This window comes from Argopecten irradians, chromosome 4, assembly GCF_041381155.1.
Source record: "Argopecten irradians isolate NY chromosome 4, Ai_NY, whole genome shotgun sequence".
Taxonomy (NCBI): Eukaryota; Metazoa; Mollusca; class Bivalvia; order Pectinida; family Pectinidae; genus Argopecten; species Argopecten irradians.
The window spans coordinates 49,466,130-49,485,830 of NC_091137.1; the positions used below are offsets into that span (position 1 = coordinate 49,466,130).

The following is a 19,701-nucleotide window of genomic DNA, read 5'->3' on the forward strand; positions in this document are numbered from 1 at the left end:
AAACTATGCAGAGAGTATCAACATTTATAATATAACATCGCAGGAATATCAACACTTTCTACCCAGTACCTCATACATTCAAAATAAAAAATTGCTTTTTTAAAAACAACATTGGAGTGATCATTACCAGAATCCATAAAGACAGGGTTTTCAATGTTCAATCAAACCCTGTAACTCAAATCAAACAGGACCAAGTTTAAACTTATGGTTCTCAGGGCATTCTACTTAAAATACTTACCGTATTCGACCCAATAAGTGCCCATGTCCCTCCCTATAAGCGCCCTCCCCCTTTTTGAGGCCTCAATTTTAATTGCCCGGGCATAAATCAGGACCAAAACTAAAACATAAAACGGTATGAATTTGCAATAATTTTGACTTATTGGCACCTTTTCATTTTTATCAATTTTTTAAGTGCCCTGGGCGCTTATTGGGTCGAATACGGTAAAATACATTTGATTCCCAAGTTGTAAATGAGTTGACTGTGTTTAACTGTGTTATCAAGTTAACATTAAAAGTTTGAAGATGAAATCTATTACCAAATAGGACATCACAATCACTTGTACTACTTAACAAATCAAGTTTTATCACTAGAATTAGAAAATAATGTGTCATTAAAAACCTTTAATTTCAAATCTAAACCTTTCTACCCTATGTAGACTCTATATTAATATGGTTGATATTGAACACAACGTAAGGCAGTTATTATTGTGAGGCCAGACAACCAACCAGTCTATATCTTATTTACAAGTGGTAAAAATACACCAATGTCTGTTTACAGTGATCCATCATCAAATGTTTCAGCCCAGAAAAATTCAAATGTATCGATACGGCCAACATATTTAGGGCAGTAATATGGCTAATTATGTGTAATTGCTGAGCGTTGTCGTATATTATGCCTTTATGTTGCCATGTGAAATTACTACAGAAACAAAACAAAGGTACAATACTATGAAATAAAGTATCATGTAGTATTTATAAATATCATCAATAAAAGTGATATACATCAAAAGATAAATTCCGGGGATCTAGATCTGTCAGAGCTTCATCACTATAAACATATCACAGGGATACACAATACAACTATATACCGCTAATTCTACATATCACAGTGATACATAATACAACGATATACCGGTAATTCTACATAATTCATGTTGGTAGACATATGGTATGAAGATCCTAGAGTGAATTAAACATTTTGTTAAAATGGGGTGAAAATATCACAATATCATCTACATCAAACACAAGTTACACAAGAACAAATAAAACAGATTTGTATGGACTACAACAATAACTTATTGGATTTAACATGGCCAGCCATTACTGTCCTAACAAATAACAACCCCAATGATCAATGTATATATCCAGATCTATGGATCCTTGACCTAAGTTGAAGGTCCTTGACCTTCAGTAAATGTCCTTGACCTAATTTGCTGTTGACCTATATCTGTAGATGGTCGATGACTGAGTGTGTGAAGTCACTGGTCGAGGAGTAACCACCCATGTCTTTTGTTCTGATCTGGAGAGGAAAAAAAACAACATATATAATAACATAGACCAACTTTAAACAAGAGACTACAGGTATTGTTAACATGTTTACTGGTAATACAGGACATTCAACTCTCAACCCATGGTCACTTTATAACACATACGAAAGATAAGTGCCACACAAGTAGTGAAAAATACTATCTGTAAATACATGTAGCACCATGATTAAAATTTACCTTCATAAAGAAACAATAAAATGCACATGGACATTTCTGTCTGTATGCTACCAATACATGTATCTGTAGATAAGTAAGGGTGTTTTTGTGTGTGTGAAAGAAGTGTGCAAGTGTATAAGAGTTACGTCCCTTTACTTACAAAACTCCTTACATGTTTATAATGGTAACCTATGACCTTTGATGACTTACCTTGCCAGCTTTGATGACCCTTGAGATGGCGTCCTCTATAAGCTTGGCGTGGTACTCCAGGTGCATATGTTTCAGCATGTTACAGCCACTTAATAGTACGGCAGTAGGGTTAGCGATGTCCTTACCAACAGCCTCAGCATAGGCGTGGCGAGCTCCCTGTCACACAATCACCATTGTTTACATTCAATTTATTTGTTGGTCAAATTGTACACATTTTCAAAAGCTTATTAAGCAAATAAATAAGTATGTTTCCTTGGATAAAACTATGGTTTTTCTAAGGTTGTCTTTCATTAGTTTTCATAAGAATCTTGGTGCTCACCATTACGTAGCCAAAATTCAAAATGATCAACTGATGACCATGTTGGTTTCTAATCAGTCCAAGATGAGGTATACATTACTATGGAATAGGTGAGTCTACATCTTTAGTACCAGTATATAAGATATAGTGATATAAAGTTTCAGAAAAATCCCTCCAGTACTTTCTAAACATTAAGGACAGCCATTTCGTTTTCAAATCTGTCCCCATATGCACTACTAGCAACTCTTCATACATAATGTATGAAATTTGTAAAGGCTCTATTCACTACAAGGTAAAAACAAACTTTCAACTGTCAAAATCCAAGATGGCTGCCTGTCGGTCATCTTCTTGTCCTATCAGTCCCAAAATGCAATATGTGTAACTAGGACCTAAGGGGTCTACATATGAAATTTGAGACACATCACTAATGCATTTTCTGAGAAATAGCGGTAAAAAGAAATGTAAACGGACAGATGGATCACAATCGAAAGGCGATTTCTAAGCAATGGCTAGAATCCCAGGAAAAATGAAAAGTAACAACATTTTTACAAAACAGACAACCAGGTATATGCTCACCTGTTCAAATATAGCCACGTCGTTACTAAAGCTCTCACCCGGAACAATACCAGCTCCTCCCACAAGGCCCGCGGCCAAGTTATCCACGATGTTACCATAGAGATTGGGCATCACCATCACATCAAACTGATGGGGGTTCGACACAAGCTGTCAAAAGTTCAAAATAGATTTCTTTAGATTCTGCTATACATGTATTAGCATGTAACTATGGTTTATATAACACACATGCCCTGTAGTGTTTAGACAATATCATTTCTACTGTAGTATTTAGACAATATCATTTCTACTCAACGCTACAGCAGACAATATCAACGCTACAGCAGACAATATGATTTTTTCTGTAGCGTTTAGACAATATCATTTCTACTGTAGTGTTTGGACAATATCATTTCTACTGTAGCATTTAGACAATATCATTTCTACTGCAGCGTTTAGACAATATCATTTCTACCGTAGCATTTAGACAATATCATTTCTACTGTAGCATTTAGACAATATCATTTCTACTGTAGCGTTTAGACAATATCATTTCTACTGTAGCGTTTAGACAATATCATTTCTACTGTAGCGTTTAGACAATATCATTTCTACTGTAGCACTTAGACAATATCATTTCTACTGTAGCACTTAGACAATATCATTTCTACTGTAGCATTTCTACTGTAGCGTTTAGACAATATCATTTCTACTGTAGCGTTTAGACAATATCATTTCTACTGTAGCGTTTAGACAATATCATTTCTACTGTAGCACTTAGACAATATCATTTCTACTGTAGCATTTAGACAATATCATTTCTACAGTAGCATTTAGACAATATGATATCTACTGTAGCGTTTAGACAATATCTTTTCTACTGTAGCGTTTAGACCAAGGACGTATATGAGAAGGATAAGTCACACTGGGTTTTGGGCAAAGACAGCGCAGGCGCTTTTGTGTTTGTGCACTGACTGTGACGTTGGGCGACGACTGATTTCCTTTGATATCCGCCGCCGCAGCCTTTGATGTAGCATGGGGGTGCGAGGTTACCGTCTTACTTTCTGAAGCGTGCTGCCATTTCATGAGCGGTCGTATTTTTTTAACGATAGTTTAAGACATTTCTTCTAAATCTTCCGTCTTTAAAGCAAGTTATAAACGTTGTGAAATTTAAATTACTTTACATTGGTGTTTCGTTTGACTCGATAAGACAAGTATTTATTGAGAAAAACGGTTTTTATTCCCGGTTCATAAGCGTCTCGCGTGGTGTTTAGTAGTGTAAAGAGACAGACACGAATCCTTCTCACTTATAAATCCTTGGTTTAGACAAAATAATTTCTACTGAAGCATTTAGACAATATCATTTCTACTGTAGTGTTTAGACAATATCATTTCTACTGTAGCATTTAGACAATATCATTTCTACTGTAGCGTTTAGACAATATCATTTCTACTGTAGCGTTTAGACAATATCATTTCTACTGTAGCATTTAGACAAAATAATTTCTATTGAAGCATTTAGACAATATCATTTCTACTGAAGCGTTTAGACAATATCATTTCTACTGTACCGTTTAGACATATATCATTTCTACAGTAGCGTTTAGACAATATCATGTCTACTGTAGCGTTTAGACAATATCATTTCTACGGTAGCATTTAGACAATATGATTTCTACTGTAGCGTTTAGACAATATCATTTCTACAGTAGCATTTAGACAATATCATTTCTACTGAAGCGTTTAGACAATATAATTTCTACTGTAACTTTAGACAATATCATTTCTACAGTAGCGTTTAGACAATATCATTTCTACTGTAGCATTTAGACAAAATAATTTCTACAGTAGCGTTTAGACAATATCATTTCTACTGTAGTGTTTAGACAATATCATTTCTACTGTAGCGTTTAGACAATATCATTTCTACTGTAGTGTTTGGACAATATCATTTCTACTGTAGCATTTAGACAATATCATTTCTACTGCAGCGTTTAGACAATATCATTTCTACTGTAGCATTTAGACAATATCATTTCTACTGTAGCACTTAGACAATATCATTTCTACTGTAGCACTTAGACAATATCATTTCTACTGTAGACGTTTAGACAATATCATTTCTACTGTACATTTAGACAATATCATTCTCTGTACTTTAGACATACATTCTAGTTTAGACAATATCATTTCTACTTAGCATTTAGACAATATATTTCTACGTAGCGTTTAGACAATATTTCTAAGTTTAGACAATATCATTCTACTTAGCATTTAGACAATATATTTCTACAGTAGCGTTTAGACAATATCATTTCTACTGTAGCACTTAGACAATATCATTTCTACTGTAGCACTTAGACAATATCATTTCTACTGTAGCACTTAGACAATATCATTTCTACTGTAGCACTTAGACAATATCATTTCTACTGTAGCACTTAGACAATATCATTTCTACTGTAGCACTTAGACAATATCATTTCTACTGTAGCACTTAGACAATATCATTTCTACTGTAGCACTTAGACAATATCATTTCTACTGTAGCGTTTAGACAATATGAATCCCTCATCTCACCTGCATGCAGCAGTTGTCTATAATCATCGTCTCAAACTCTATCTTAGGGTAGTACTGTGCTACCTCCTCACAACACTTCAGAAACAGACCATCACCAAGCTTCCTGTTAACAGCAGCATGTAAATGGCTTATATAGAGTTAATACATGGTTATACATGACAAATATATTCTTAAATACATAAATTCTTATAGGGTTCAATTCACCTAATTAATTTCAATTTACTTTATTAGTTAAACTTCCCATTAACAGCCAGAGTCATTTAAGGAGATGCTAGGTTTGTTGGTGGAGGAAAGCCAGAGTACCAGGAGAAAAACTACCGACTAGTGGTCTGTACCTGGCAACTGTTCAAAATCGGATTCAAACTCCCAACCTAAAGGTGGAGGGCTTGTGGTAATATGTCAGATCATCGTGGTCTATCAATTGTTTCAAAGAATCGCAAAAGACGTAGGACTTTTTATCATATAACACTATAAATAAGATTAATGATGCTTACATGATATTAGCCTTGTGTACTGCTGTAACCTTTTGTCTGTTATTACGAGTAGCATAATCAAAAGCGAATTTGGCGATACGTTTGGACTTCATTCTTGTGACGACCTTTAAACACTCGACAACGCCTGTGACACTCTGTAACAGAATATTACAGAGATAACATGATAAACATTCACACTTGTGACAGTTGTTTTATGCTTGATCTGTCAACACCTAAAAGTAAATCCTCTCGACATTGGGACCAACCCTATTAACTGTTTCACTCCAGCCTTGGGAAACAGTTCATCGGTTTGGTCTCACACGTAGGGGAAAGTTTTGACTGTTGAATGATAAGTCATAAAAGAATTGTATATTGTCTTACATTCTATACCCATAATAGGTAGACAATATCTATTGTCTTAGACACCTATTTTAATCAGACAATGTCTATTGTCCAATATTGCACACCTGCAATAATTACATAAAATCTATTGTCCAACATTACACCTAGATAATAATCAGACAATATTGATTGTCTACATATTATACCTACAATAATCAGACAATATCTATTGTTCTACATTACACCTACCTCATGCTCCAAGGCGCTGTACTCTCCCTCCGTTTGTTCGCGGATGATGACAAAGTCGAGATTCTTGTGTCGGGTTTTAAAACCCGGTAAACTTTTGATGACTACGACATTAGCAAACAGATCCAGCTCTGCCCTGTAAAATATGTTCACAGTGTTCAAGTAGGCTCAATGTAGAGTAGAGGAGGGGCATACAACACTTCCCAGAATTAGTTTTGATAATTAAATTATCCAAGTTCCATCGGTAGCTGTGTTAGACTTGTCACCTTTATTATCTATTACACTTTTACAGACTGTTGGTTAGACATTAAAATTATATGTGCCATAACTGGATAACAATTTTGACACATAATTTTTCTTTCAATAATGTATTGAAAACCATAAGGTTTGATAAATTATGCTGTAGAAATCGTTGGAATGGACAAACATCTATGGTGCCTCACAAACATTAGTTACATCACTGAATTTATACACTGTACAAATCTTGTCTTTGTGCAGTATGTTTAGATTAAAACATACCTGCAGATATCGCTTTACAATTACTTAACACTTGGGTAACACTGTAAAAATATTAAATGATATTGTAGACCAAAACTTGGCTTCATGGTCTGACTGTAAGTACTTATTTCACTGCACTGTAGATGTTAATATAATAATTTTTGATAGTATTGTTAAAAATCATTGTCAACTCTTATTTGTATGGTACTTGTAAAACCTATGCATTGTTAGTACATGTATTACAACTCCTAAAATGTTGGTAACTTTTGGTAAGGAATAACGTACTTAAAACTCTTCTTGATTTGTGAGCATGAAAATTACGGCATATATAATTTTACGGTTGAGTCTTTATTTTTATAGTCAATATGACATCCCTCATAGTTTTAAACACACATATACTTTATTAAAATCAAAGATCTTTATTTCCATGATCTTTTAGACAAACTCACCTGAATTTCACTAATACCTAAGATCTTTATTTCCATGCTCTATTAGACAAACTCACCTGATCTTCATTAATACCTAAGATCTTTTTTCCATGCTCTATTATACAAACTCACCTGGTCTTCATTTAAATCTTAGATCTGTATTTCCATGCTCTATTAGATAAACTCACCTGATCTTCATTTAAATCTAAGATCTGTATTTCCATGCTCTATTATACAAACTCTCCTGATCTTCATTTAAATCTAAGATCTTTATTTCCATGCTCTACTATACAAACTCACCTGATCTTCATTTAAATCTAAGATCTGTATTTCCATGCTCTATTATACAAACTCACCTGATCTTCATTTAAATCTAAGATCTTTATTTCCATGCTCTATTATACAAACTCACCTGATCTTCATTTAAATCTAAGATCTTTATTTCCATGCTCTATTATACAAACTCACCTGATCTTCATTTAAATCTAAGATCTTTATTTCCATGCTCTATTATACAAACTCACCTGATCTTCATTTAAATCTAAGATCTTTAATTTCCATGCTCTATTAGACAAACTTACCTGATCTTCATGTTAAGAGTCTGGAGTACTCCCCCTTTGAAGTTAGATGGCGTTGTGATAATGCCCTTGAGTCCAACTCCGTTCCGCTTGAAAGATTCTACCACGGTACTGATGCTAGCACTCTGGGATGGCTGAACTTCACTAGAGTATCAGAATGGGAATCGGTTTTAACTTAAGATATCCTGCTAGCAAGTGAACATTTGAGAATGACCTTGTAATTATGTATACATGTATACAACATAAATCTTTACAGGCTTATAATGTGGGGATAAATATAATGTTAAGTTTGAAAGAATTTAAATAAAAATTGAATATAGTAAATTGTTTGTTCTTACTAGATTTCTTAACAGAAGTCTTATAACACAATTAATAATTACAGAAAAACAATGAGAAACCAACTTCACTAGCCAAGGGAAATCAGTACGAAACAGGGAGAGTATTGAATACTGTAAACCAACTTTAATTCACCGCTATTAAATTTAATAATTTGTGGAGATTAATTTTTTGCGAATTTTTGTTGATTGCAAAATTTTACAAAAGTAAAAAGCACGCAAATAAAAGTTGCTTTACCGTTAGCGAAGTTGATGAAGAACATGCGCTTACAACAAATCCATGTTTATAACATAGTACTTTTTGTTCCTCGTCAATGTTCCTGTAATATGTTTGTAATATGTATAACAAACTATGTTTATAACAAAGTAATTATAGCATCAAAATGAAGAAATTGGGAATATTTTCATTAAAAGATATACCTAATGAAATATTCCTCAAATTCCACAGGAACTCCTGCAGCCTGGAAAACGTCACGGACGCTGCCCATGAGTTGTGGTCCGACCCCATCCCCCGGAACTAAGGTCACCTTTTGGTTCCCTTCAGGATGGGAGACTGGCTCTGATACAGGCTAACAAAACAACAAGAAATTAATATTATACCAGGTAAAGGTTTTATTTCTGTTCACAGTTAAGATCATTTAAAGAAAATACATTGAGTTATGAAGGTGGAAGAAAACAAGATACCAGAGTACCTGGGCCCAGCTTCATCAACATTTTTGAACTAAGTAACATCTTAACATAAAATTCTCTATAGGAAAGTATTACAAAAGTTTAAATTAAAATTCTCTATAGGAAAGCATCACAGAAGTTAAGAAAAGACCCTTAAAATCTACATAAATACATGTTTTATTCCTAGACTTTATATACTACTTACCAGAGCATGAAGATTTGGTGTGGACTTATGATAATTTCTGTTCTGGCTCTGTGTAGTTGTCTGTAAAAAGTCATTAAAATGGTCATTATATTATTTCTTGATTATATCGTATATGATGTTACTATAGTAACAAGAGAAGATGATATCCTCAACAAGCTTGATGCTCCTGTGCAGTATGTGTACTCTGTGACTGAAAATTTCACTTTACTAGTATTGAAATCATAAAAAAGTGATAAAAAACCCTCCACATCTCTTTGTTTTACTCTGTCAGTAGTGATAGAGTGAAACAAAGGGAAAGGGAGGTAATCCAGATAGATCAGAATACCATCTTTTTGTTGTACCTTGTACTTATACACAATATTGATTATTTTTAGTATTGACTAGAACCTAGAATTACTTGTGTTACTTCAAATTTGCACATAATAATATGGTTGGCTTCATTAATTGAGTCTGCAGTATACATGTATGTATATTCATATCGTGTCTCTTTGTGGTACTCTTACCCTAATTATAGTGCTATCTTACTGTACAGCATGCTGCCAAAGACACTGAACAACACGAATGTACACTATGTATATCCTGCATAATACCTTGAGGCACTGTATGCATCAATTTGTTGACCTGAAGTCATCTGTCTTTCTATATATATGATATCTTGTAGAACCTGTTTCCTGTTTTAACACAATAGTAGTGTCATCATGACCTGCAAGTCAATATTATGTGGATCGAGGAACTAGAAATCTACATTGTGCGATCACATGAATGATAATATCTCAAAACTGTCTCTTTTCCAAAGAACTAAATATTAATATCCACAGTAACTCGGAAGTAGGCCTAGCTACATGAACATGGAGATTCATAAATGAAACTGCATACATTTGTAAAAGGAGCGGGTCGGTGTGACTTGTACATAGTGTTAAATACGGTCTCTGTCATTCAGCTGACGGAGCATGCTTCTTTGGCTCAGTTGGTAGAGCCGTAGATTTCCACACCGGCAACCCGGGTTCGATTCCTGGTCAGGGCACTCGACAGGATTGATTATTTTCCCTGTTCTTCCACATTGGCGCCCAACTAAATAACCCATGGTAGGTGGTTAAAGTCTCGGGTTGAGATTTAGGAAATCTCAAGAAAGTGTAAAAGGAGCGGGTCGGTGTGACTTGTACATAGTGTTAAATACGGTCTCTGTCATTCAGCTGACGGAGCATGCTTCTTTGGCTCAGTTGGTAGAGCCGTAGATTTTCACGCCGGAGACCCGGGTTCGATTCCTGGTCGGGGCACTCGACAGGAATGTGTATTTTCCCTGTTCTTCTACACATTATCCAATCCATGCATATTGTACAAATGATAAATAGTATATGATGAGTACTTTCACTTTGGTTTGGCACAAAATACTCCTATAAACACAGCAAATTCTGTCACAAAGATATCACGTCTAGGACTGTTTCGGCCTGTCCGTCAACAAATCAACACGTGGGTTTGACATGGGAATGAAACACCTAAATTCATCAAAACAAAACAATCTATTGTATAAGTGATGAATGGAATTTATATCGTAATTAAAACATAAAGTTATCAACATAAACATAGAATACTTACACAGGCTACAGAACGTGGCACATATTGACAGAGCCTGGAGAAAGCCGACCTTGTCAAGGAGGATGCCATACTTTATTATGACGTCACAAAAGGGATTTCCCAACACTACAGGGAGGTGTCATTGAAGTGGGATAAGTTTTCTCCTTTATTAGCCTAAAACGGACGTTTCTGCTGTAAAATATTTTAAAACAATGCCTTGTAAATTAAAGTAATTCCAAATTTTGTTTTGTTGCATTGCATTAAATACATTTTTTAAAATACACAGTTATTTTTAAACTGTATGCAATTTAAATAATGAACACTCATTATCACGGTAGGACAGACGTATCGTTTTGTATTGCATGCCGAAGAGTGTTTTTGAAGATGAATCGGGTTCTCAGATCATCGTTGACAAAAATCAGGACTTTGGCTAATGTAAATATAATTTTAAATGATTCTCCTTATAGCATGCACGCATGATATTTGTAATTATTTATGATTAAAATGGTAGAAAAACTTGGCCTAGTTTTCGACCCAAGACTAACCTGTGAATGAGCCTTATGTTCTCCACGAAAGGCCTTTTGAAGGCGACAGTGTGTGACTTACATGTATTACATGTGTAACATTTGACTAATTACGGGTGTCACACCTGACTTACTACAGGTGTCACACCAGACGTATTCCAGGTGTCACATCTGACTTATTACAGGTTTCACACATGAATGATTACAGGTGTCATATATGACCTATTACAGGTTTTACACCTGACTGTATTACAGTTGTCACATCTGACTAATTATAGGTGTCACATCTGACTTATTGCAGGTATCACACCTGACTGTATTACAGTTGTCACATCTGACTAACTATAGGTGTCACATCTGACTTTTTAGAGGTATCAAATATGTCTTATTCAGGTCTTGCATCTGACTTGTTAATGGTGTCACATCTGACTTATTACTGGTGTCACACCTGACTTATTACTGGTGTCACATCTGACTTATTACTGGTGTCACACCTGACTTATTACTGGTGTCACATCTGACTTATTACAGGTATCACATGTCATCTGACTTAATACTGGTGTCACATCTGACTTATTGCAGGTATCAAATCTGTCTTATTACAGGTATCACATCTGACTTATTACTTGTGTCACACTTGACTTATTACAAGTATCATATATGACTTATTACAGGTGTCACACATGACTTATTACAGGTATCACATCTGACTTATTACAGGTGTCACACATGACTTATTACAAGTATCACATCTGACTTATTACATGTGACACACTTGACTTATTTCAGGTATCACATCTGACTTAATACAGGTGTCACACTTGATGTATTACAAGTATCACATCTGACTTATTACAGGTGTCACACATGACTTAATACAGTTATAACATCTGACTTATTACATGTGACACACTTTACTTATTACAGGTATCACATCTGACTTAATACAGTGTCCCATCTGACTTATTACATGTGTCACACCTTAAGTATTTAAGGTATCACATCTGACTTATTACTTGCATCACTCTTAACTTAATATGGGTGTCACATCTGACTTAATACAGGTGTCACACTTGACTTATTACATGTGTCACACATGACTTATTACATGGGTAACACATGACTTAATACAGTTATAACATCTGACTTATTACATGTGACACACCTTACTTATTTAAGGTATCACATCTGACTTATTACTTGCATCACACTTGACTTGATATAGGTGTCACATCTGACTTATTACAGGTGTCACATCTGACTTAATACAGGTGTCACACTTGACTTATTACAAGTATCATCTATATGACTTATTACAGGTGTCACACATGACCAATTACAGGTATCACACAACTTATTACCGGTATTACATCATACTTATTACAGGTATTACATCTGACTGATTACAGGTGACACACTTGACTTATTACAAGTATCACATATGACTTATTACAGGTGTCACCCATGACTTATTACAGGTATCACATCTGACCTTTTACAGGTATCACATATGACTTATTACAGGTGACACACATGACATATTACAGGTATCACATCTGACTTATTACAGGTATTACATCTGACTTATTACAGGTATTACATCTGACTTATTACAAGTATCACATATGACTTATAACAGGTGTCACACATGACTTATTACAGTTATAACATCTGACTTATTACAGGTGACGCACTTGACTTATTACAGGTATCACATCTGACTTAATACAGTGTCCCATCTGACTTATTACAGGTATCACATCTGACTTATTACAGGTGTCACATCTGACTTATTACAGGTGTTCCATCTGACATTACATTTGTCACACCTTACTTATTACAGGTATCACATCTGACTTATTACAGGTGTCACACCTGACTTATTACATTTGTCACATCTGACTTAGTACAAGTGTCACATATGACTTATTACAGGTGTCACACATGCCTTATTGCGGGTATCACATCTGACTTATTACAGGTATCACATTTAGCTTATTACAGATGTCACAGCTGACATATTACAAGTATCACATCTGACTTATTACAGGTATCACATTTAGCTTATTACAGATGTCACAGCTGACATATTACAAGTATCACATCTGACTTATTACAGGTATCACATTTAGCTTATTACAGATGTCACATCTGACTTATTACTTGCATCACACTTAACTTGATATGGGTGTCACATCTGACTTAATACAGGTGTCACACTTGACTTATTACAAGTATCACATATGACTTATTACATGGGTAACACATGACTTAATACAGTTATAACATCTGACTTATTACATGTGACACACCTTACTTATTACAGGTATCACATCTGACTTATTACTTGCATCACACTTGACTTGATATAGGTGTCACATCTGACTTATTACAGGTGTCACATCTGACTTAATACAGGTGTCACACTTGACTTATTACAAGTATCATCTATATGACTTATTACAGGTGTCACACATGACCAATTACAGGTATCACACAACTTATTACCGGTATTACATCATACTTATTACAGGTATTACATCTGACTGATTACAGGTGACACACTTGACTTATTACAGGTGTCACCCATGACTTATTACAGGTATCACATCTGACTTATTACAGGTCACATCTGACTTATTACAGGTGACACACATGACCTTTTACAGGTATCACATATGACTTATTACAGGTGACACACATGACATATTACAGGTATCACATCTGACTTATTACAGGTATTACATCTGACTTATTACAGGTATTACATCTGACTTATTACAAGTATCACATATGACTTATAACAGGTGTCACACATGACTTATTACAGTTATAACATCTGACTTATTACAGGTATCACATTTGACTTATTACAGATATCACATCTGACTTATTACTAGTGTCATTTCTGATTTATTACAGGTTTTACACCTGAATGATTACATTTGTCACACCTGACTTTTTACAGGTATCACACCTGAATTATTACTTTTGTCACACCTGATATATTATAGGTATCACATCTACCCAAACGATGTATCCAGACATCCAGTGTTCAGTATAGTGGACAGGGTAAGATGACTGACTACAGCCGTTTCCCAGTACCAGAAATAGAGGACCTGCCACAGGATATGAGGGATCGTATGACAGAGGTGGAGGAAAAGGTTTGTATAGGGTGAGAATCTGGACCTCACACTCATGATATTTCTATAAATCACTGTGACTGTCTCTGCTAGGGACCAAACCCGAGACCCCTAGGGCTTCCCAGTCTAATCCTCCACCATTATGGGTAACCAGTATTCATCAGAGTTACATACTCTCCCTCAAGAAAATAACTAAAGTTTTCGGTGGTTAAAGGTGCTAGCAGTACCGGAGGGGTACGCTTGAGTATCATTCTAAGTCCCTACATAAACTTAAGTACTGCCTCTGCTAAGGATCAAACTCTGGACCCCAGCTGGCTTATATTACCAGTCTAATTTTCAACTGATCAAGCTTAAAAAGTTCTCTCTAGAGACTTGGGCTGGTATTGACCAAGGTTCCAGTATTATCCTTCGTCCTATATATCTGACTCTGTAGATGTATATACATGTACACACACCCTGCTGATCTCATCAAGGGAAATCATTTTAGCTGCTTGGGAAATCTTGTAATAATCCAAATTCTGATGTACATGTATATGATTAGAAAATATTTTTAAGTTAACAACTCAAACATAATCTATAACCAAGTCTAGAACTATAATGCTGGTAAACTTTCCTTTCCAGTCCGGGTTTATGCCCAATGTCTTTAACGCCATGTCATATCGACCTGACGATCTCCGCTGCTTCATGAACTACTATGACGTCGTGATGGACAACAGAGGTATTTTAATCTTACTCATAAACCAATATTTCTGTTGATTTGATGAGCGTTAGTCAAAACTTTTGTTATATATCCAAGATGTAGAGTCAACCCATCATTGTTTATCAGTAAAGGGTTCTTTGTGACCAACTACCTCAAAAAATCTCAAAAACACTCGCCTCCTGTCTGTTGAGATTGTATCATCTGAATCAACTTTTGTTATAATTATAAGAGGTCAAAGTGGCTACATAAAACTGCAGTTGTCACGTCAAACTATTGTAGGTTTTTGTTTTATCTCTGGGTACTCCAGCTTTTCTCCACTACCAACACCTGGGGGATCTTTATATGTTGATAAAACAGAATCAAACGTAATTGCTAGTTGCTCATGGTTTTTATCAAACTTGTAGGTAACTTAACCAAGGCGGATAAGGAGATGATCATCGTGGCCACCTCCTCAGAAAACAGCTGTTTATACTGCATTATAGCCCACGGAGCTCTTCACAGGATCTACGCGAAAAATCCACATCTAGCTGATCAGGTAAATATAAAAAAAACTTCTATGTCGGTGAAATGCTTACATAGAGACATTTACGTATATCTAGACATAAAAGAGTCTGTTGTTATTCACATGTCCATGCAATTACTCCATTAAAACTCATTCTCTTCTGAAATTCCAAAATGAACTGCCCCTGCCTCTGAACTACATGTAGAAGGGTCTAAATGTGTCTTCAGGGATGAATGGATTAAAAATAAACCAACATCACCACAATTATCTATCAATGGTTTTTGAAAGAAATTTATTTGTTGTATTCATTAGTTGGCGGCCAACTGGAAGACCTCTAACATTGATGCTCGCCAGCATGCTATCCTCGACTTTGCCATGGATGTCTGTCACTGCCGCCCTCTGTCCGAGGAAAAGTTTGATAACCTCTACAAGCACGGCCTGACGAAGGACGATGCCTGGGACATTGGGGCTGTTGTGGCACTGTTTGCATTGTCTAATCGTATGGCCTATCTCACTAACATGAAACCAAACGAGGAATTCTATCTGATGGGCCGAGTGAAGCGGGAAAAGAAGAAGGAATAAATGGAACATTTGAGATAAAATATTTTTAAATACTGTGTTTATTCAGGGTTAAGGTACATCGAAGGTCATGGTCAGTGTATGTCAAGGTCATTTATCAGTGATAATGAAATCCCGTCCTAATTGTACAAATTACACATGTATGTTTGTATATGACTGATTATAGATCTAATCTAAATTGTTGAAGTTTTATCAAACAGTTAAAAACTTGATGGAATTTAATATTATTAATTTATAATTAAGTTTTCCATGATGACATTAAATTATGATTCAAATTAATCAAGATATAGGTATAGGTTTGTGTCATGTTCTTTCGTCCGTCCCATCTTCTACGGGCTTTGTCTAACTATAGGGCTTTGGAACTTTATATTTGGTGTGTTGGTTCATGTAGGTGAAATGGTGGGTTGTATACCAAATCTTGGTCCATTTGACCTAAATGTAAAAAATCTTGTACTATTATGGACGCATGACAGAAATTTGAATTGGATGAATTAGCTTGTTTTCCTGTAATGCTGTTCTCCACAGCAGAAGATTCTTTAGGGTTATAACTTGTACAAACCGTATAAAAGAGTACACCAAGAGCTTTATTGCTGTGTAATGATGCATTGTGGAACTGACTATACTCAAGTTTGAGTGGTGATTAAAGCTCAAGTTTTGGGCTGTACACACATAACACTACATATGTATATATATTCTATGCTGTATATGGTTATCATCATTGATCACCGCTACATTAGGGTTTTGTCAAAGAAAATTAAGCAGAGTTATGTATATTTGGATGTTGTATTAATCAGAAGGGGAGCTATGAAAGACAACATGATGTTGCAGTTGTAAAAATGTTATTGTATAGGTGGCACAGGTACAGTGGTACCCCCGCAATAAAGTTTTGGTATTCTGGATTAAGTTGTCTGTCTGTGACAATTGACCAACTTCTCCTAAACTACCGGAGGGATTTCAACTAAACTTGGTGGTATACAGTGTAGATGTGTGTAATTTATATAGGAAAATGAGAAATGAATTAATTCTTACTTGCCAAGACAATCCATATTCATTAACTTTTATTTGATGCTCATTTGTATATCAGGGAGTTTGTCACAGGGAGTTGTCTACCCTGACTTTGTATCACTATTAATATCTGCATGCATTAAAAATCTATATACAATAGTGGGCAGGAGCATTATTATTTAGTTGCTAATGTCAGTAATAAGAAGAAAATAATTGTTACTTGAAATATATTATAAAGTAGCTATTTAGTTCATAGACAATAGTTAATACTGCCCTTTAAAGTTTAAATTATGAAATTCTATAAAATGTATTTTAAGGAAGCATAAATATTTTATTTATGGTCATTAGAATTTTTACCAGAAGCTTTGTTTGTTATTTAAATATATCTTTTCTTTTGAGTAATATTTACAATTGTTGTTTCTTATATCCCATCCTCGATAATCCAGGGGTTACTATCACTGATGATATATCCACCCCTGGACTATCTCATCGTAGAATAGAAGGCATGTAATGCTATTTGATTCTTTTAATCAGAGGAAGGTTCTACAGGCATGTCGTAGGTCAGGTTTTTTTTCATCCTGAGCTTCCTTCAATTTTATTATGTTATAGTCCAAGTGTGGATATAACGTCAGTGATAGTAATCTCTGGAGTATCAAGGATACTTATATCCTGGTTGATATTTTTGCATGATCACAATAAAAATCATCATAATCACAATGAAATGATTATATTTACAATAAATATCATTACTGAACATGTTGTTGGTTGTATATAAAAGTTTAAAATTCACCAGTTGTATTTTCATTTGCCGAAATTCTGGTTGCCATGCTAACCAGGTCAATTTACAATATATGGCCTTTGAAACAAACTTAGTCAATTGGTATAACAAATGGGATGATTTAACACATCACGTGCTTCAATAACGGTTATCATGGAAACAAAATGGAGGAACATTTCGTCGCAATGTTCTCAAATACTAGGAAGGGGTAGTAAGGCTATTTCCATTGACATAAAGTTTTGTTGGTAAGAGGAAAGAAGTAAATGTATTCTATCTACACGTAGAGACATTGACTAGTGTATAGATATCAGACTCACCAATATCTATTATTTATCTATAGGGTACTGCTGACCACCGGGGCCCACGTCTGGCAGTATTTGGACATTTGAACATTTGTCCCGAGACCTCCCTATGCCACGGCCACTATGGTGCACATTCCCAATAGATGATGTCTATACACCTTCGTCTGCCATGTCTTCCCGACCACACCTAATGTGTAATGTTGTACAGACTGAGCAGGCCGGGAGTCTACAACCTACCATTATCGTAAAGAGTCAGTCTGCCACCCTAGATCCTTTGCCTGAGTTTGGTAGACCACCACCTGCACAAGGACGTAACATGGTCCGTACAGTATCTGGAAGCACCAACGTCCTCCTTCGGTCGACTCTCAACGCATTACCTCTGTCCATGTAACAATGATTATCTAAAGACTTTATCGGTTGTCTTCACAAACCGGATGAAGTACATGTACGGTGTTCGCTCTCTTGTTGACCACTAGTCTCCATTGGTGAAGAATGATTTGCTAGTGTCCAATAGGCCTACCAACCTCACGTCGCAACAGAAGCAGTAACCGTAATGATCTGCAGAGCCAAAAGCATGTCTTTGCCTCTCTGCCCACTTGGCTCAGCTCGATTACACGTTTTACATGTAACATCACAGGAAGATCCTTCATGTCTGGTTGATGTACGATTTATTATATCTCGCCAATATGGTACAAAAAATCTTGCGCACCAAACATGCTAACTGTAATGATTTGACTGATGTCCTTTGGCCTTCTCGTTTGGAATAAGCCATTAACTGCATTTTGGCAACAGAATAGTGTTTCTTCAATTCTTCAAACTTTCCTCAATACCTGCTACGTATGCCACTCTTTTGTCTACCCCCTACCAACTGTCCGGTGTGGATACTGGATTTATGTCACTTTTAAACCCAAGAGGAGTGGTTTCCAACACTATTGGTGCCTCTTGTTCTGAGTACCGATCATCGGTGACATGTAGTTCAGTCGATAGAGCCCCGGTCTGGCCTCTACATCCTCAGGCATTGGTTGTTCTCACACCTTCACCCACTGACAAGCCTTCTCTTGTCTGTACCATGTCAGTGAAACCTGTCCTCGTGAGTCTTTTATCCTCTTTGAAGTCTTCCCCGAACACCAACTCTGGGTAGGGCAGTGTGTTTCATAGCGATAAAATGTGTTGATAGGAAGTTATCTTAGAATTGTTACCAGTTTAGAATCATATGTAAACTTTATGTCACAGTATATGTGTATAACTGTTAGTAATTGCTCGGCTGGTACAGACTTTGACATTTCTTTTTGTGAGTTCGTAACTGAATGGGTGGTTGTTATCTCACGCGGACTGCACCATAAGCTAAAAACATACTTTTACATGCTAGCATATTCCATAATTGGTGGTTAATTTTCTTATAATATGGACCATATTTGTCATATATTTCCCTTGTGTGAGAAATCCCCCTTTTCGTTCATATGTACCTATATATCT

The 19,701-nt window shown here is 35.6% G+C and overlaps 2 protein-coding genes across 2 annotated transcripts; one reads left to right on the forward strand and one right to left on the reverse strand.

The window, feature by feature from the left end:
• Positions 1 to 104: 104 nt before the first annotated feature.
• On the reverse strand, positions 105 to 10,855 carry LOC138321925 (isocitrate dehydrogenase [NAD] subunit beta, mitochondrial-like). The gene is made up of 10 exons (XM_069265960.1): positions 10,714 to 10,855; positions 9,118 to 9,177; positions 8,664 to 8,812; positions 7,912 to 8,052; positions 6,408 to 6,540; positions 5,838 to 5,971; positions 5,344 to 5,446; positions 2,788 to 2,934; positions 1,914 to 2,069; positions 105 to 1,519 (listed from the first exon to the last, which is right to left on the reverse strand). Exons 1-10 carry the CDS (start codon positions 10,780 to 10,782, stop codon positions 1,442 to 1,444), a joined length of 1,170 nt encoding a protein of 389 aa, XP_069122061.1. The 5' UTR covers positions 10,783 to 10,855; the 3' UTR covers positions 105 to 1,441.
• Positions 10,856 to 11,020: 165 nt separating this feature from the next.
• On the forward strand, positions 11,021 to 17,899 carry LOC138321927 (uncharacterized). The gene is made up of 5 exons (XM_069265962.1): positions 11,021 to 11,127; positions 14,231 to 14,380; positions 14,981 to 15,077; positions 15,464 to 15,594; positions 15,874 to 17,899. The coding sequence occupies exons 1-5, from the start codon at positions 11,077 to 11,079 to the stop codon at positions 16,141 to 16,143; spliced, it is 699 nt and encodes a 232-aa protein (XP_069122063.1). The 5' UTR covers positions 11,021 to 11,076; the 3' UTR covers positions 16,144 to 17,899.
• Positions 17,900 to 19,701: the final 1,802 nt, after the last annotated feature.

Excerpts from the sequence above, each read along its gene's own strand:
- LOC138321927 (XM_069265962.1), top strand. The coding sequence starts at position 11,077 with ATGAATCGGGTTCTCAGATCATCGTTGACAAAAATCAGGACTTTGGCT. Across the intron at positions 15,078-15,463 it reads CGTCGTGATGGACAACAGAG|GTAACTTAACCAAGGCGGAT; the intron begins GTATTTTAATCT and ends TCAAACTTGTAG. Across the intron at positions 15,595-15,873 it reads ATCCACATCTAGCTGATCAG|TTGGCGGCCAACTGGAAGAC; the intron begins GTAAATATAAAA and ends TGTATTCATTAG.
- LOC138321925 (XM_069265960.1), bottom strand. The coding sequence starts at position 10,782 with ATGGCATCCTCCTTGACAAGGTCGGCTTTCTCCAGGCTCTGTCAATAT. Across the intron at positions 8,053-8,663 it reads TTTGAGGAATATTTCATTAG|TGAAGTTCAGCCATCCCAGA; the intron begins GTATATCTTTTA and ends CTGATACTCTAG. Across the intron at positions 2,070-2,787 it reads ACGTGGCTATATTTGAACAG|GGAGCTCGCCACGCCTATGC; the intron begins GTGAGCATATAC and ends ATTGTGTGACAG.